The sequence below is a fragment of the Zosterops lateralis genome (assembly GCF_965231275.1).
Source record: "Zosterops lateralis genome assembly, chromosome: 17".
Taxonomy (NCBI): Eukaryota; Metazoa; Chordata; class Aves; order Passeriformes; family Zosteropidae; genus Zosterops; species Zosterops lateralis.
The window spans coordinates 9,139,725-9,156,141 of NC_139777.1; the positions used below are offsets into that span (position 1 = coordinate 9,139,725).

Sequence of the window (16,417 nt, forward strand, 5' to 3'; positions counted from 1 at the left end):
CTGGGTGCCCAAAGACCCGAGGGCCGGTCTGTCCTGGCGGTCTGGCTGCCCTCAGGAGCCCGAAAGCCCCAATATCCACCTGACCCAGAGATCCAGCAGCTCCAGATGCCCGACAGCCCCAGGATCTGCCTTTGCCAAAGGTCTGCTATCCTCAGGTATATGACAGCCCCAGTGTCCAGCTGTCCTGCAGGTCTAAAAGGTGTCAGATGCCAGCGATCTGGCATCTCCATTTGTCTGGCAGCCTGGACCAGTCTGTTGGGATCTGTGTAGGACCCGTGGGAGCCAAGTGGTGCCTGCAGCAGCTGAGCCAAGGACCCTCTACAGGGACAGAAAGGCTTCAGAGCAGCAGGACACAGCCATGAATCAGGGGGAAACCCTGGGCATCTGCACGAGTCCCACACCTCTGGCATGGTGGGGCAGCCCTGTCAATAAACCTCCTCAGCCTGACAGTGCAGCAGCACTGAACGGGCCAGGGCTTCCTTGGCCACCATTCTGTGCCAGCTGGATTTTCAGCTTAATCGTCACTGCAAAAGATGCCTCAAGCTTCTCTGAGCTCCGAGGACACCTTATAACAGTATGGGGGAAGTGTGGATGGGGACACCCCGGCCATCTCCCTTAAGGTAGCGCAAATGCAGCTGAACAGTTGCATGTATCTCCTGAGGATGGTGATGGCTTGCACACTGCTGGGGAAGGTGTACAGACAGTCCATCTCCCAAAGAGCCGCCTCTGGCTGCCACACGCCTCCAGGGATCTCTTGTGGATGTGGAGCCTTCATCCCTGTAGGCATGAGTTGGGCAGCATCTTTCTGGAGAGGATCGGGAAGTTCTGAGTACCTTGTGATCCTTGCACCAAGAAGAGAGTAAAGGCATTTGGAGGGTTTTCTCCATCTTCAGTATTGGCAGTACTGATGCGCATGAAGGCTTCTCTCCTGTTCAGACAGGTGACTCCTAGTGGAAAGTCTCTGGTGGTCTTGCCAAGTGGGAATGTGACCGTTGGGTAGCACGCCCTCTCCCCCCTCCTTTTTTCCCTGGCACATTCCATGTGTTTGGCAGTAGCCCCAGGAAGTAACATCCTTTGCCCATCTTCCCCCGCCTCCACATCCCTGCCCTCCCCACCCCTCTTCCCACCCCTGCCCTATCCTGCTCACAGGTGCAGGAATGTGAAGACCATAGAGGCATAAATTGCTTCCTTGGGATGACTCAGCCTCAGGCTGAGCTCGGCATCCCTTTCTGCTGGGGAAAGTGGGATGGGGAGGGTCAGCTCCCAAGTTAGGCAGACATTTGTGTTTGATGGTGGTGTCTCCCCTGGCAGCTGCGCCCACCTCGAGCTGTAGTCTCACTCAGGGTGTTTCTGCAGCTAGGATTTCCTTTGTATCCTGCTCTCTTCATCCCCCTGTATTGTGCTGAGGAGCCCTTGTGCTCCGCTGTCCCAGTCACAATGAGCCAGGGCAGGATCACACTGTCTCACCTTCATTGTGCTGGTGCTTTGTGTGAGGATGTGTCAGCTTTTGTAATTATTTTTACTTCCATGAATTTAACTTCTTTTTCTCTTGGCCAGCAGGCAATGCATCTCGACTGCTCTGTTTCTACCCACGTAACCCACGGCAGGGCAGGGACTGGGCTGTATCCAGGGAGATAAGCTGTTCCCTCAGAAGATGCTGTCAGCTGGGATAAGAGGCTGGAGAAGCTGAGGATGCTGCAGGGAAAAGGCAAAGGGAGGTTTCACAGTGCTCTGGGCTGGCTGGTGCTGCCAGGGCCTAGGGCACTGCACAGCCCACAGGTAGCACCCACTCCCCTCCCTCCTCTCCCACTTGTCCCAGCCAGGCTGTTGTCCATGCAGAGCTTGGCCCAGGCTTTCCATCACACCATTATTTGCAGTTCCTATTTCAGACCCTGCCAGGTGCCTGTCTCCTGTCTTTCTGTGTTTTGGAAAACAACATGAAAGAAAGAAACCCCAGCACTATAGTATTTCTGAACACAAAACTAAGTAAAAAGATGCTGTTTTGTCAATGGTTCAAAAATCCTCATGGCTGCTTTGGTGAGCAGGACTGCACAGCAGGGCATGGGGAGATTTACAATATGAGGTACTTGTTACCATCCTCACTGTGCCCAGGCTCTCAGGATGGTTTGCTGCAAGGATATGACTCTTTCCCCTTCCAGCTCCTCCCTGCTGCAGCAGCAGCCCTGCAAGCAGCAAGGCTGCAGCACAGGGTCCTACACACACACACACACACACACACACACACACACACTGCCTTTCCATGCCTCCTCTTCCCTCAGAACAAGTAGAAAAGAGCAGCATAAGCTAAAACTGAGCAGGGTGGGGAATGCCTGGGATAGGGGAGGGTTGGTTGGGTGAGTGCACCCAGAAATAAGAGCAGCAGTTCCTATTTTCTGGCTGAGTATGGATACAGCTGTGCCAGGGGACAGCTAGGTAGGATATCAGGGAAAGGTTCTTCTCCCTTTCTAGGCATTGCCCAGGCTGCCCAGGGAATGGGCATGGCCCCGAGATCCTTGTGGCACCCTTCCAGCTGAGGACATTCTGTGAAAGGTTGTGGATAACCAGGGATTTTGGGATTTCAAGGACATCCTGTGCCTTGTGTGTTCAGGAGGCAGCACCTGCAGCCCTACACAGCCCCAGCACACAGGCACACACAACACCAGACTCAGGCTGTGAAGCTGTTCTATCCTAGGAAGAGGGCTGGGGAGGGGATTATCTGCACAAAAGAGGGTCAAGAGGGGCTTCTCCTGCCCTACTACACAAGTGTCTGGGGGTCTTTGCAGAAGTTCACAGTAGGTAACAGCTCCTCCTGTATCAGCTGCATCAGCCAGCCCTGGGTGCAGCTGCAGCAGCAGAGCTCAGCCCCTGAGGCACCATGGTACTCTGTGCCACTGTCACAGCATCCTGCATGGCCTGGAAAACAGCTGAGGGCCTAGAACATCTCCCATCTTCCCTTTAATTCCAGAAGTCCAGCTGCTGCCTGCACCACTGCTATTACAGTCCCATGCTCCAGGCAAGGCTCCCTGCTCCGCTCCACTTTTTTTAAGGGAGAAGAGTCTCAGCTAGAGAAAATGCAGGAGATGAACAGTTCTGGACAGTCAAAACATCACCCCTTTGGTGTGGGTGACTGACCCAGGAAAAAAGGACACACTGCCACAGCTCCAGGCAGGGAATCCCAGAGATGCCTGTGGTCTTGCAGAGCCTAGGAAAAAGTGCCCCTAATGTGAGGTGTGAAGGCCTGCAGAGTCCATGTCTCTCAGAAGCAGGTCTGAGGGTGGGGAGAGGCTTTCTCATGCTGCCAGCCCCTCCTCTGGAGATAGAGGGATGTCCCAGGGCTCCCAGCTCCCCCAAACCCAACAGAGGAGTCTCCACAGCTCCTCTACTCCCTGTCCCAGGAAGTTTGGCCTCAGTCCTTTTCCCAAGCTCTGGCTCAGGCCAAAGAGTGCAGCACTAATTCCCTTTGAGACCATGGCAGTGCCTGGGGACACGTGGCTGCCCAATAACAGAGAGAGAGAGACGGGAGCAGGAACAGTTGTGATTTAATCATTTCCATTCTCTACAAATCCAGTGTACAGCAGAGACGAGCTGTCCAGCTCCTGGTGCTCCCACTGCCCCTGGTCCATCTTTAGAACCAGGGACTGTGGGCAGGGCAGGAATGTACAGGGTTGGGGCCAGCCCACTCCCCTCACTCCTTCTGTTCCATCGGATGTGTGCCTGAAGATGGACAACTCCAGGCAGCATATCCCAGTGGGATGGGGGAGAGCCTGGACCTGCCCAGCCTCTGGTCAGTGCAGAGCCAGTGAGCAGGCAGGCAGCTGTCTGGGACAGGCAACAGGGGCTGATCCCACCTCTTCAAAGGTCTGGTGGAGCTCCAACCCTGGCAGAGGCTGGAGGAGCTTCTGGCTGAGGCCAGCTTGTCCTCAAGTCACCCACCCCACCTGGATCTGAGCCCACGGGCACAAGGCAAGTGGACAAATCAACCCTGTGCAATCCTGCCAGGGGAAGAAACCCGGGACAGTGTTCATCAAGGCACAGGCAGTAGAGCCCCAGCATACCCCCTGGGACAGCTCAAGAGGCCATGGGATGGCAGAGGGACATCCCTGGGGCAGTGCTAGCTGGGGCGATCCCAGAAGCCTCTGGAAGGTGTGAGTGGTTCAACAGCAATAAGGACACTTCTCTCCCAGGGAGAAGGGGGCTGGGGGAGCTGCAGCAGAACTGGGATGGGGAATGGTGACAGTGGTTCAGGCTAAAGGTACGAGAGCCCCAAGGTTGAGGCTGGGGTCAGTGGCTGAAGAGGTTTCCTGCGAGGAGACGTCTCTTGACCTCTCTCCAGAGCAGGTCCCGCTCGCGGTTCGCCCGCTGCATGAACCCCCTGTTCTCCTGGGCCCGGCGGGACAGGTAAGGCAGCACCTCGTTCACCGGCCCATAGGGCACGTACTTGTACACGGGGAAGCCAGCCTGGCCTGCAGAGAGAGAGGCTGTGGGTCAGGGAAGTGCTGAGAGAGAGAAAAAATGTGCAAAAAGGAAAAAGAAGGTTAAAAATGGAGGAAAAAAGTGAAAAAATGTGAAAAGGGAAAATAGGAGGAAGATACATGAAAAGAGGAAAAAGGGGGCAAGGAGGAAAAGAGGGGGGGAAAGGGAGGAAGGGATAGGAAGGGGGAGGAATGGGGAGAAAAAAGGCAGAGAAGATGGGAAAAAAGGGTGAATAAAGAGGGGTGAGGATAAAAGTAGTGAAGAAAAAACAGGGAGTGAAGAAAAGATGAGGCAGAAGAAAAAACAGGGGAGCAAATAAAAAAAAGAGGGGAAGAAAAAAAAGCCACATGCCCTTCTCTGCCTGCCCTCCCGTGCCCTGAGGCTGTGCCTATGGAGCAGGGATGGATGTGCAGGAGGCTGTGGCTGAGCACTGGGAGGGGGATCCTGGCAGCGGTGGAGTCAGGTGGGGTAACAGCAGTGCATCTCTCCCGGCTCAGCACTGGGAGCTTGGGAAAGTGCCAGAGGGAGCGGGCCGAGGTCACCAGGAGCCCTGGGAATGTCGGCAGCCGGGGCTGGGCCAGCTCAAGGAGCGTTCAACCAGAAACATCAAGTTAACACATTTTTCCAGCATGACTGGAGGAGGCTGCAGATGGGCGGCCAAGAGAACTCCAGGACAGAGCAGCATCTGCACTGGACAACTGCCCAGTTTGCTTCCTGTTGCTCTGCTGGCCTTGGGACTCTGCTCTGGACACTGGTGTGAGCAGGGGGATCAATCCCTGACCTGGGCTGGGCAGCTGGACCTTTGTGTGTCATTCTGTCCAGGCCCCTGGCAGTGCTGCTCCACTGCCTGGGCTGGCGGCTGAGGACAAGGTCACACAAGAGGCTGGTGTCATCCTGTTAGCAGAGAGCCCAGGATGCATTGTGCACCTTCCATGGAGCCAAGGGATACCCGCAGGCTGAGGAGGTACAGGACAGGGTTTCTGTCTGCCAGGACCAGTCTCTGCCCCACCCTGGGACACCCCAGTTTCTGCTCAGACTCCAAAGTGGGAATGTCCCTGCCCAGCCACTATAGGCTCATGGAACTCCAGGAGAGAGATATGACTCTTCACTTATATTCTCATCTACATCTTCCTCAAACCCCATGCAGGGGTCACAGCACTCCCCATGGCAAGGCACTGTGCCCAGCCAGTGCTCTATGACAGGCCTTCCTTCCTTCCTTCCTTCCTTCCCCTAGACCTCTCAGCTGCTGTTGAGGGGTCTGGTGGGGCTGGAGCACCTCTGCCAAGCCCCCCCTACTCCCATCACTCACCCAGGGGGAAGGTGATCTGGTCACACATGCCCAGCAGCTGCCCGAAGCACACCTTCTTGTCTGAGGGATGGATCCCCAGCTCCCTCATCCTGCAAAACAAGCCTCAGCATAGAGGGAGAGCAGATACAGCAGAGCTCACCAGGGCAGTGTGTCCCACAAGAGGATTGGGCATCATCTCCAAATAGGACAGCATGGCACTGACCACATCCCAGATGTATGCTGGAAGATAGAGCTTGAGGGATTTGTTTTTACAACAGCCTCTGAGTAGGTGATGGGGCCAGTTCTGCAGGCAGTGGGACCACTATGCTCTACCACAGCTCCAAGCCCCATCTAAAACCTTGAGCACCAGGTGGGAGCCAGGATCCCACCTGTTGAGCTCAGGGGGGATCTGAAAATCCACAGCACATCTCCCAGCATCTCTGCTGAGCCCTCACTTTCCTCAAGCCCCTTGTCCCTGCCTCACCACACTTCCTGCCCAGCACCCACCTGCGCAGGGTGAACTTCACCGTGTCCTCATTGTGAGATGCCACCATCACACTGGCTTTTCGGCTACGCGTGATCTCCTCCAGGATATAGTCCAGGCACCTGTAAGGCAAGGCAGGCCTCTGGTGAGGCCTCTTCCCACTTGGGCAACAGGCAGCACTGTGCCTGGAGTGTCCCCTACCTGTAGTACATCTCATTGGTCTTCTCATAGGTTGGCTGGATGGGATCCTCATAGCCCATCTGAGCCGCCCGCTCCCTCTCCTGCTCCATGTAGGCACCACGCACCAGCTTGGCGCCAAAGTGCCAGCCCTCCCGGCGCGACAGCTCCATGTTCCCTGTCACATTGTTGTAAGCCTCCTGTGACCAAGTGGAAGAGATGGCACAAGGTCATTGCTCCACTGCCACCTTTGACTGCCTCAGCAACTGTGCCACTGCACTGCCATGGCTTCAGGAGATGAGTCTCCATCTATCTGCACCAATGCACTGGGACATGCTGGCCTCACCTTCAGGTAGCACTGATAAGTGTTGTAGATGATGGGCTGGCTCCTGTTGAAGCGGCGCTGCGTGTCCACGGTGATGCGGCTGATGGCTGGCTGGAAGTAGCTCTGCTCTGCATCTACCATCAGCCTCACGCCCTTCTCCATGGCTCTCTGGGGGTGAATGACACACAGGCTGGGTTCATAGGGCTGCCTGCTCCGTGTGTCCCCCCCTGTGGCTCCCCCTGCCCCTCACCTTTGCCAGGACATCCATACGTTGCAGCACCCGCTTCATCTGCAGCTCCTCCTCCTCACCGAAGCATGACAGCAGAGGCTCCAGCTGCCCAGTCTGAAACAAGAACAGCTTTGTGGCACCCTGCCTGCACCCAGCTCTACCCATAGGGGACACAAATACCCCTGGAGGGAACCCATCCCGAGGACTGCTGCCCCACCCCAGCTCCCCAGCCCTCAGCAGCCAGCACAGTGTGACACCCTGCCAGCCTGGTGGTTGCACACTGTGCTAACAGCACGGCTGAGCTTTGCAGCTACCAGCACCTACTGGAAAGAGCACAAGACCCTTGTCCTGCTCCCACAAACACTCTGTGGGACCACTCTGGGGGTAGCAAAGGTGGGTACCCACCATCCTGTTGGGGATGAGCAGAGGCCTGGAGAGCTTGGTGCGGCTGTCGAACAGGCTGTTCCAGTCCAGCAGGTCCACAGTGCTGGGTGCAGAGAGCAAGGTCTTTGCTGGTCTCTTGCAAAGGCAGGAGGCTCTCTATCATCTCCCAACCCCCACCAGCAGAAAGGACACACATGTGCCACCCTGTCCTGTCTTGTCACCTCCACCCAAACTTCCTCTATGCTCCATTGCTGAGCTGAGCCAGAGCTGGCCTTTGGAGATCTCCCCTTGCTGCTGCCCCAGGGACGAAGTCCCCCAGTGTCCCTGCCCTGCAGCACTCCCAGCTCCCAGGCAGCTTACCCGCTTGTGCTCAGGTTCCCGCCTATGAACCACTCTTGGCTCTCTGCCTTGCTTGCAATGCCGAGGTTGGCCAGTGCTTCCTGCCACCAAAAGAAGCGTCAGGGGCTACAGGGGTCTGTCTGCTTGGGGTGTCACAGCCCAGGGCTGCTCTGGCACCTCTGTGTCCATGGCCGCCTCCAGCAGTGCATCCCTGCAGCACAGCCTCCTCCTGCAGGCATCACCTGCCTCACCTGCAGCTTCTCCACCTCCAGCTTTGTGTCCAGCACTGCCCGCCCAGCTTGGCCCTGCTCTGCTGCCATTTGGTGGAAGAAGCTCCGCCACTTCACCAACACCTCTGAGAACCGCACCTGTGGGCACAGGGCTCCAGGTGAGACACCCAGGCTGGAGCCTCCTGTCCTGCCAGGTCTTTGGAAGATCACACCCAGCCCCAGGCAGATACTGACCCCAGAGCAGGGCACCTTGGCTGAGCCGAGCAGTACAGACTCCACACATCCCCATTCATGTTAGGACCTTTAAAGTTCTAAGCTCTTTGTGCCTCCTCAAAAGTTGGAGCAGGGTCTCTAGGGGTCTTGGGCTCCCAGGGGACAGGCTGTTGGTGCCCACTCCCCACTACCATTAGAGATGCCACCTGGCACCTGCCCCAGCAGAAGCATCATCTGTGGCTTCATCCCTGGCTCTGCCCCACCACACTCTGTCACAGCTCTGGCACCCACCAGGAACTGGGGTCTGGCCAGTGCTGTTAGCTTGATGGCAGAGAAGCCGTCCACTGAGCTGCCACCTGGATGGAACCACAAGGACAGAGTCAACTTGACTGTCAGCCCTCGGGCAGAAGAGATATGGTGGTGGTTGGACTGAGAGATCCTTGCAGTCCCCAGAACAGTGGGGCTGTCCAGGACACTTGGAGCACTCACTTGAGGCATCAATACAGCGGAGGAAAATCTCCATGTGTTGGTCACACTTGGCTTCATCAGCATAGAAATAGGTGTGGGCACCAGTGACTCCACCATGGTGATTCCCAAATCCCTGATGGGCTCTGTATTGCTTCTCCTGTTTTTCTGCTCCTGTGGTGGAAGAGGATGGAGATGGGCCATGCCCCACCAAGCTCCTATGGCCTCCCCAGGAGCTTCCAGTGTGGGTGAAGGGGAGAGAGGCTCTGGGTTGGATCTCAGAAGAGCCCCCAGCATTGACAGGGACCCTGCTTGCTCTGCGCCCAAGCAGAGGCTGAGTCTTTGCTGAGGGGCAAGACTGAGGCAAGAACCACGTTGTTCTTCATCCAGCTCATTTTTTGAGGCTGTGGTATCTGGGTCCTTCCCCCACAACACCAGGCCTGTAGTGCCCAGACCTCCAGGCTATCTCCTGTCACTCACCTCCCATCTCCTTCTCGGCTGCAGAGGTGCTGGAGCTAAGAAGAGAAACAGGAGAGATAAGGGCCAGGTCAGCAACCCCCTGCAACCCTATGCTGATGGACAGGGAGCTCTGAGGCTCCTGTGCTGCCATCCTGGTGCTGGACCCTGCTATTCCCTTGCCATCCCATCGCTGATGGAATCCAACAGACAGTTCAGATGCCTGAAACCCACCTGTGGAAGGGAACAAGGCTTCACCATCTATCCAGGGAAGACCTGGGAGCCCTGAGGCAGCACAGTGAGGATGCCCTGTCCCAGGGTTCAGAGCTGCTCTCCAAAAGCCCACCCCATGGCAAGGACAAGGTCAGTTCAGTGGGGCTGGCATGCTCCATCTCCAACCTGCTCATGGTCCTTGCTGTGGTGACACCAAGCCTTAACCCACTGCCTCCTCACCAGCAGCCAGACCACAAAGCATGGAGCTTAGTGTAAACCCTGAGCACATCAAGCCAAGGGTACCCTGCTGCCTCATGCTCCTCTGTGCGATGGCTTCAGCCAACAACTCACAAACAACACCTCATTTTCAACTCCAGCTGACCTCAGATGTCATTTTAAGCTCAAACTCTCTGCCATGAAGATAACAGGGTTCTGACAGACTGAGGGATGCCGGCCAAGTTGCAGTTACCTGAGCTTGAGTAGCTAAGCCTTCTTGCTGACACCCTAAACACAGCTGCAGACCCTGGAGAGCAGCCCGGGGTGGCAGCAGAGCCATCTCCTCCAGGAGATCTGTGCCTTGGCATCCCTGTGCCCAAGCTGGCCATGCTCATTGGGGAAGAAGCACAGTGTGAGGGAAGCAGCAAACCCACACATCCAGAGCCAGCAGGCCTGGACAAAAGAGCAGAGAGGCACATGGCATGGTCCCAGGACATTTTCTCCCATATGGAAACCCTGTGACAGGGATTAGGGGCTTCTGGAAGCATAAACAACCAGAAATAAGCCACTCCTCTGCCCCCCTGGAGTCAGGAACAGCCCCACATGCCTCAAAGTGCCACAAAGCCTGGCACGAGCCAGGGCAGGAGCAGCTGGAGCTCATGGGAAGCAGCAGGCACCTTACCTAGTGGGCTCTGCTTCCTGATTTTACTTGCCTGAGGACAGGGAAAGCAGCTTTCTGTCCCTGAGTACAGAGGGTGGAGGAAAGGCCTCCATACACTCAGAAATGGGATTTGTCAGCAAAGCCTTTGCTATGTGGAAGCCCCTTTGGAGCAGGCAGCATGGCACAGGTGACAGCTTCAGCTGAATACTGCTGTGACATGAGGGCACACAGAGACATGGGTTCTCTAGGCTGGGGACAGCTCTGAGGCCACGGCACACCTTGGGCACACCATCCAAGGCACTGAGGACAAGTGGCTGGAGCAAAGGCATACAGGCTCAAATAGAAACAGCACCCTTGGAGTTAGAATGTTTTATGTTCCTGAAAATAAACACACCCTTCCCAGCAGCATTTCTGCTGCATGACTGCAGCAGCTGTTCCTTCATCCTCTAGGGGAGCATTCAAAGCAGTGCCATGGTGCTCGCGTTGTTCTTCTGCATCAAGCAAAATAAAGGAAGCTCCTTCCAGCTGAAGAAATAATTTTGTCCTGGATATCAGCTGCTCACTTTGCAATATTAATCTTGGCCAGATTGCTTCACTCACCAAGTGCCACAAAACCTGGCTTATACCTGACCATCTCTCTCATTGCAAACCCACAAGTGCCCCAGAGCAGATCCCATCTCCAGGCGCTGTCCAGATGCCCCTGGCAGGCTGTCTCCAGACAGGAACAACCTCAAGGTTGAGCTCAGGGCCTGGGAGCTCACACTTGCCTAAAGCAGATTGTGAGGACTTGCTGGATGGCTGTGAAGGGTAATTCAGCTGACATAGCAGATGGGGCTTTCAGGAAGTTTTGGATCAGGCTAAGTAAACCAGCTCAGGAACAGCACAAAGGTCTCACTGTCAGAAATAATCCCTTTGGCCCTGGAGGTTACCTGGAGGGTGCCCAGCAGCAAAGTGTGTTTGCTTCGCTCAGCAGCAAATGGGTCTGGCAAAGGGGGTGAGGGATCGGGGAGAAGCGGTCCTTGAATTACTACATCCAAAGAGGAAAAGACTCATGGTTACTTTAAGTCCATTTTAGAGCTATGGATGGTGCTTAAAATCCCACAGGTAGGAATAAAGCAAAGCTCTTAGCAGAATAGACCTTCAGCCTGCTCCATGCAAGAGTTGTCTGCACACACCAGCCCAGGACCAACACAGGACCGCCTTGGAGAGCTTCAAGCTAAACAGAAGCTGCCCTATGATCCCAGGCACATGCTGACAGATCATAGGGCAGGAGTGGCAGCAGCACTGGGAACAGGAGGAGAAGGGGAGGCAACAGCTCTGGCAGCAGCATTGGCCAGGCTGGGGACAGTGATCCCACACTGGGGCAAGTGTCAAGATATCCACACAAGAAATTTCTAGAGGATGCCAAGCCCATGCTCTGCATGGCAGAGCCTGAAGAGCATCTGACAATGCCAGGGGCAGGATTGCCCCTCCCCTCTGCCAGCACAACCTCAACCCATCTGCACTCTTGCGATGCCCATGGCCCAGCAATGGCCCCAAGGCTGCCAGGGGACTACAACCACCTCCACTATAGGGGGCCGGTTGTTTCACCCCACAGGTACCAGAAGCCCCTGCACAGTGCTGCCTTTCCACCCCCCACCCAGGCCTGCAGCCAGCCATGCTGAAGCCCATGGCCCGCTGCTGCCTGCAGGACACTTATTTTCCAGCTGTGTCACTATGACCTGGCAGCAGCCTTCAGCACGTGGCTGAGGCCTCCTGGACAAGCTGGCAGAGTCCTGGATATCAGCCTGAGCAGGGCAGGCAGGGGCCTGCAGCAGGCAGGATAAGCTGGTTCTTGTCCACGTTGCATTGTTGTTCCCAGCTGGAAATGCTGTGGAAGAGGTGCCACAGCTCATTGCTGGGGTGGAAAGGGCATTTCCCTGCCATTATGTTGGGCTTGCTCCAGAAGAACAACAGGAGATGGCAACAAGAGGCCAAAACACCCACTGACTGCTGTGGTTTGTAACCCCACTTCCTGGCTAGCAGCAGCACAATCCCAAAGCATTCACCAAAGGCAAGGACACAGCTCTGGAGTCCAGCAGCAATGAACCCAGGACTGCCCACCCCTCTCAACCATGTGCAGCCCAACTCAGCATCAGCCCTGACAGAGGCACTGAGAATTTGGGATTTTACCCCAAAGAGAGCCAGGGAGGACCCAGAGTCATGGTTGGCAAAGGACAGCATCCAACATAACCCTGCCAAAGCCACCCTGGGCTTGGTCCCATTCATAGAATGATACATCCTGAGGTGGAAAGCAGGAAGTTGAGGACATCAACTTCCACCCCTAGCCTTGCAGAGGACAATAATCTCACCCTGTGCCTGATTGTCCAAACATTTCTTGAGCTCTGGCAGCCTTTGGACCATGACCACTCCCTGGAGAGCCTGTTCAGTGCCCAGCCATCCTCTGGTGAGTACTCTTCTCCTAATATCCAGGCAAATCCCACTGGGGCTTAGACAGGGACGCATTGAGAACTCTCTTGGGTGCGAATGTCCCACACAGCACAGGCAGAACTCAACTAGCCAGGAGTACCACACGTGCAAACCCCAAATCTGTAGCGGGGGGGAGCATCAAAGCCCAGATAGCTCAGAAACCACTGGCACCCATCGGCAGGAGGGATACAGGTACAGGGAGGGCCTGTCTGAAAGTCTATAGTCACCATAGGAAAACCCTTAGCCCAGGCACAACCAGGCATGGAGGGAAGCAGTGCCAGCCTGGCAGCACCGGTGCTGCTGGCTCAGCCCTGTGGGAGTGCTAAACACTGCCCGGACCACGGCTGTGTGTCCAGAGGAGAAACACCTGGCCACACACCTTCAAAATACCCACCCTCCTGCCTGCTCCCATCACAGACACACAGACCTCCCTCCCGGGGACGTCCGGCAGCAGCAGCAGCAGCGAGGGGTAGTGGGTTCCTGATAAGCAGTGCCTGGGTGTGGATCAGAGATTAAGACTCCCAGCGGCAGCATCCGCATCACCACCCTGACTCACGCTCTGCTCTCAAACCACCCTGAAAAGCTGCTGGCGCTGTTTTTAACACCACGTGACAAGCACACGGCAGCCGGCCGGTGTCCCCGGCTGCCAGCAGGGACTGCCCTGCCCGGGGGACGGCTCATCCCCAAGCAGTGTCCTGGGTGGGGGCACACCGCTCACCCCCGGGCCCGTGGGGCGCCGGCCAGCGGCCCATCCATCCGGAGAGCGCGGCTGACCGGAACTGGGGCCTGAATAATGGAAAGTTACCGGCAGCTTTGGGCTGGTGCCAGCTCTTGGCAGAGGCCGGGAGGCGGTGAAGGCTGCCCGGGACTGGGGCAGCGCGGGAAGGGGGGCACCACCCCAGCTTGTGGAAATCATGGAATTGTTAAGAGTGGAAAAGAGCTCCAAGATCATTGAGTCCACCAAAATGTGGGAGGCGGCACCCCAGTGTTTGTATGAGGGGGTGGAGGGGTCAGGAATGGGGGTGGGGGCAGCATCCCACTGGTGACGGGGGAAGGGGGACTTGAGGCGTGACAGCAGCGCTGTGTGTTGTCTTGTTTGTGTGCAGAGGGGAAACAGCGCCGGAGGGGGTTAGGGGAAATGGGATGTGGCTGGCAGCACACAAGAGAGAAGATGGAGTGGAGTGGGTCAGCATTCCATAGGGGATGGAGAACAGAGGTAGGAACCCCCTCAGGGTATGCAGGAGGGTTCTGGGTGTACGACACCACCAGGGACGGGCTGCACCCCGGTGTGTGCAGAATAGATGGGGACAGAGGGGGTGCAGCAACCCGTATGTGCAGAGGGGCGGGGGAGCGGTACAGCCCGGGGGGGGCCCAGCACTGCGGTGTGCAGGACACGGCCCCCGCCGTGTGCGGGCCACAGCCCCCTGCCGTGTGCGGGGCACTGCCATTCCCGGGTGGTGTGCCATTCCCGGGCGCTGTGCCATTCCCGGGGGCACGGCCATTCCCGGGGTCTGTGCCATTGCCATTCCCGGGCGCGGGGCCAAGGGCGGTGGCACGGGGGGGGCGAGGCCGTGACGCAGCGGCCTCCCAGCCAATGGGAGCGGGAGGCTGGGCGGGCGCAGCCAATGGCAGCGCGGCCAGGGCCCGCCCCCGCCCCGCCCGCACTCACCGCCCCTGGGCCAGGTCCTCCTCCACGCTGTAATCCAGCACGGCGCCCACGCCGAACGCCTGGTTCCGCCGGAGCAGCGGCTTGATGGCCTCCTGGTCCTCCCCGGCCACGAACTGCCCGTAGAACGTCATCTTCATCAGCCGCTCGAACAGCGTCTGCCCCAGCACCCGTTGGCACAACTGCAGCAGCTGTGAGACAGTGGCGGCTCAGCACCCGGAGGGAAAGTCCCCATTACCCAAAATGGGGACCCTCCCGGCCCGGGTCCGAGAGCCCCCCAACACGTGCACCCTCAGATCCAGAGTCCCCGAAATATGTGTGGGATGAATGAACGCCCCGAAATGAACCCCCCGAAATGGGCATCCCCTGGGGTGAGAGCCCCTCCCGCTCAGGAGTGGCACCCCCCGCAGTGAGAGCATCCCCTCCACGCTGCAAAACAAGCCCTCTCCCGGAAGGAAAGATCCCCCCGTTGGGAGCGACAGACCCCCCGCGCCGCCCCGCCACCTCCGGAAGGGGCGCTCCCCATCCCGGGGCTCGCGGTCTCACAAGAGAACTTCCCGGAGCAAGAGCTCCCTCCAGAAGGGCACTGACACCTCCTGGAGCGGGGGACCCCTGAGCAGGAGCCCGCGGGTTCAGAGCCGGTAACCCCCGAACGGGGACAGGCCCCGCCCGGAGCGCCCCCAGGCCGGGCCCCCTTCCCTCCTCCACCCACCTCCCGGTTGTGCTGCACCAGCGGCTCCACGGCGCACAGCCCCAGCACCACCAGCCCCCGCAGCAGCTCCGCGCTGCTCTTGCTGCGGAACGCCTGGCGCGGGTCCCCGAAATCCACGGCGGGCGGCGGGCCCCGCTCCGCGCCCCGCGGGGGAGGGGGCGGCCCTGCCCGGGGTCCCGCCGAGCGCGGGCGGCTCGGGGGGTCGCGGCGGCGAACGGCGGCACGGAACGCGCGGGCGGCACCGCGGAGAGCCATGGGCACGGCCGGGCCGCCGCCCGCCGCCGCCTTAAGTAGGGCCCGGGCGGGACCGCCCCCGGCCCCACGGCCCCGCTCCGCCCCCCTTTGGGCCCGCTCCGCTGCCGCCGGAACCGGCTCCGCTCCCGCCACTGCCCCGGCACCGCCACCGGGACAGCCACCGGGACAGCCACCGGGGCCGCCACTGCCACCGAGTCTGGGATCGGGAATGGGACCGGCACTGACACACCGAGACGGGCATCGGCACCTCCACGGGGATGGAACTGGGATCGGGATCGGCGCTGGGGCTGGGGCTGGTCCCGGGACTGGCACCGGCACAAAGACAGGGACCGGCAGCGGCACTGGGAATGGGACGGGCGCTGGAACCGAAAGCAGAAGCAGCACTAGGACTCGGACCTGGCCGGGGGCAGGGAGCACCAGCAGTACCGAGACTGGCACTGGGACCGGCGCTGCCACCAAGAGCGACACTGGGATAGGAACCGGCTCGGGGATGGGAACCGGGACTGGCGAGGTCACCGGGGCCTCTGCCCAGCACACCCTGCTCCCTCAGCCCCCTGCCCAGCGCCTCTTCCATTCCCATCCCCTTGAAGCAGCCGGTCTCCGGGCCACTTCTCTCCCCAGAAGCCCCAGGAAGGGCCTGGAAGGGCAGTTGACGCTCGAGGGGAGCCCTGGGTGGGGCCTGAAGGGAACTCTCTTCCTTGGAGCAGTGCTGGGTGTGAGGCAGAGGCCCTCATGCCCTTGGAGGAGCCCTTGGGAAAATTATATAGGTCCCAAGAGAAGTGGTCCCTGAGGGGGATCTGTGGGGAGGACCGGGGCCAGCCCTACAGGGCCAGGGGCTACTGACTGCTCAGGGCAGCCCCAGGGAGGACCAAGGGATGATGCCTCAAAGCGTGCTTGTTCCCTCACAGCCATCCCTGGGGCAGGCTGTGGTATGTCCAGCCTGTGGAGCTGGAAACACTTGGAGAAGGGATCTAAGAACGGAGGGACCTGTCGTGGGAGAGATGTTTCAAGCCCCTGTAGTTGCTCCTCCTGATGTGTGCATGAACGTTTGGGAGTGTCAGCTGGATCCTCACTCATTTGGTCGGGGCCCGTGGTTGTTTGGGTTGCCTGAGGCAGCAGACTTGGCTCCCTCGTCTGGGGCTGTTTGGCTTCACCTGCTCTG

The 16,417-nt window shown here is 58.4% G+C and overlaps 1 protein-coding gene across 4 annotated transcripts; it reads right to left on the reverse strand.

The window, feature by feature from the left end:
• Positions 1-3,523: 3,523 nt before the first annotated feature.
• PRODH (proline dehydrogenase 1) lies at positions 3,524-15,121 on the reverse strand. Of its 4 annotated transcripts, none has more exons than XM_083874276.1 (14): positions 15,001-15,121; positions 14,292-14,479; positions 9,088-9,122; positions 8,632-8,781; positions 8,349-8,498; positions 7,951-8,067; positions 7,721-7,800; positions 7,382-7,495; positions 6,998-7,090; positions 6,769-6,915; positions 6,447-6,622; positions 6,269-6,367; positions 5,783-5,871; positions 3,524-4,463 (listed from the first exon to the last, which is right to left on the reverse strand). In XM_083874276.1, exons 2-14 carry the CDS (start codon positions 14,426-14,428, stop codon positions 4,282-4,284), a joined length of 1,569 nt encoding a protein of 522 aa, XP_083730402.1. In that variant the 5' UTR covers positions 14,429-14,479; positions 15,001-15,121; the 3' UTR covers positions 3,524-4,281. The 4 variants fall into 4 exon arrangements, with proteins under 4 accessions (XP_083730402.1, XP_083730403.1, XP_083730401.1 ...); XM_083874277.1 differs by having other exon boundaries at positions 7,382-7,463; positions 8,434-8,498; positions 15,001-15,119; XM_083874275.1 differs by lacking the exon at positions 8,349-8,498 and having other exon boundaries at positions 15,001-15,107.
• Between the last annotated feature and the right edge of the window lie 1,296 nt (positions 15,122-16,417).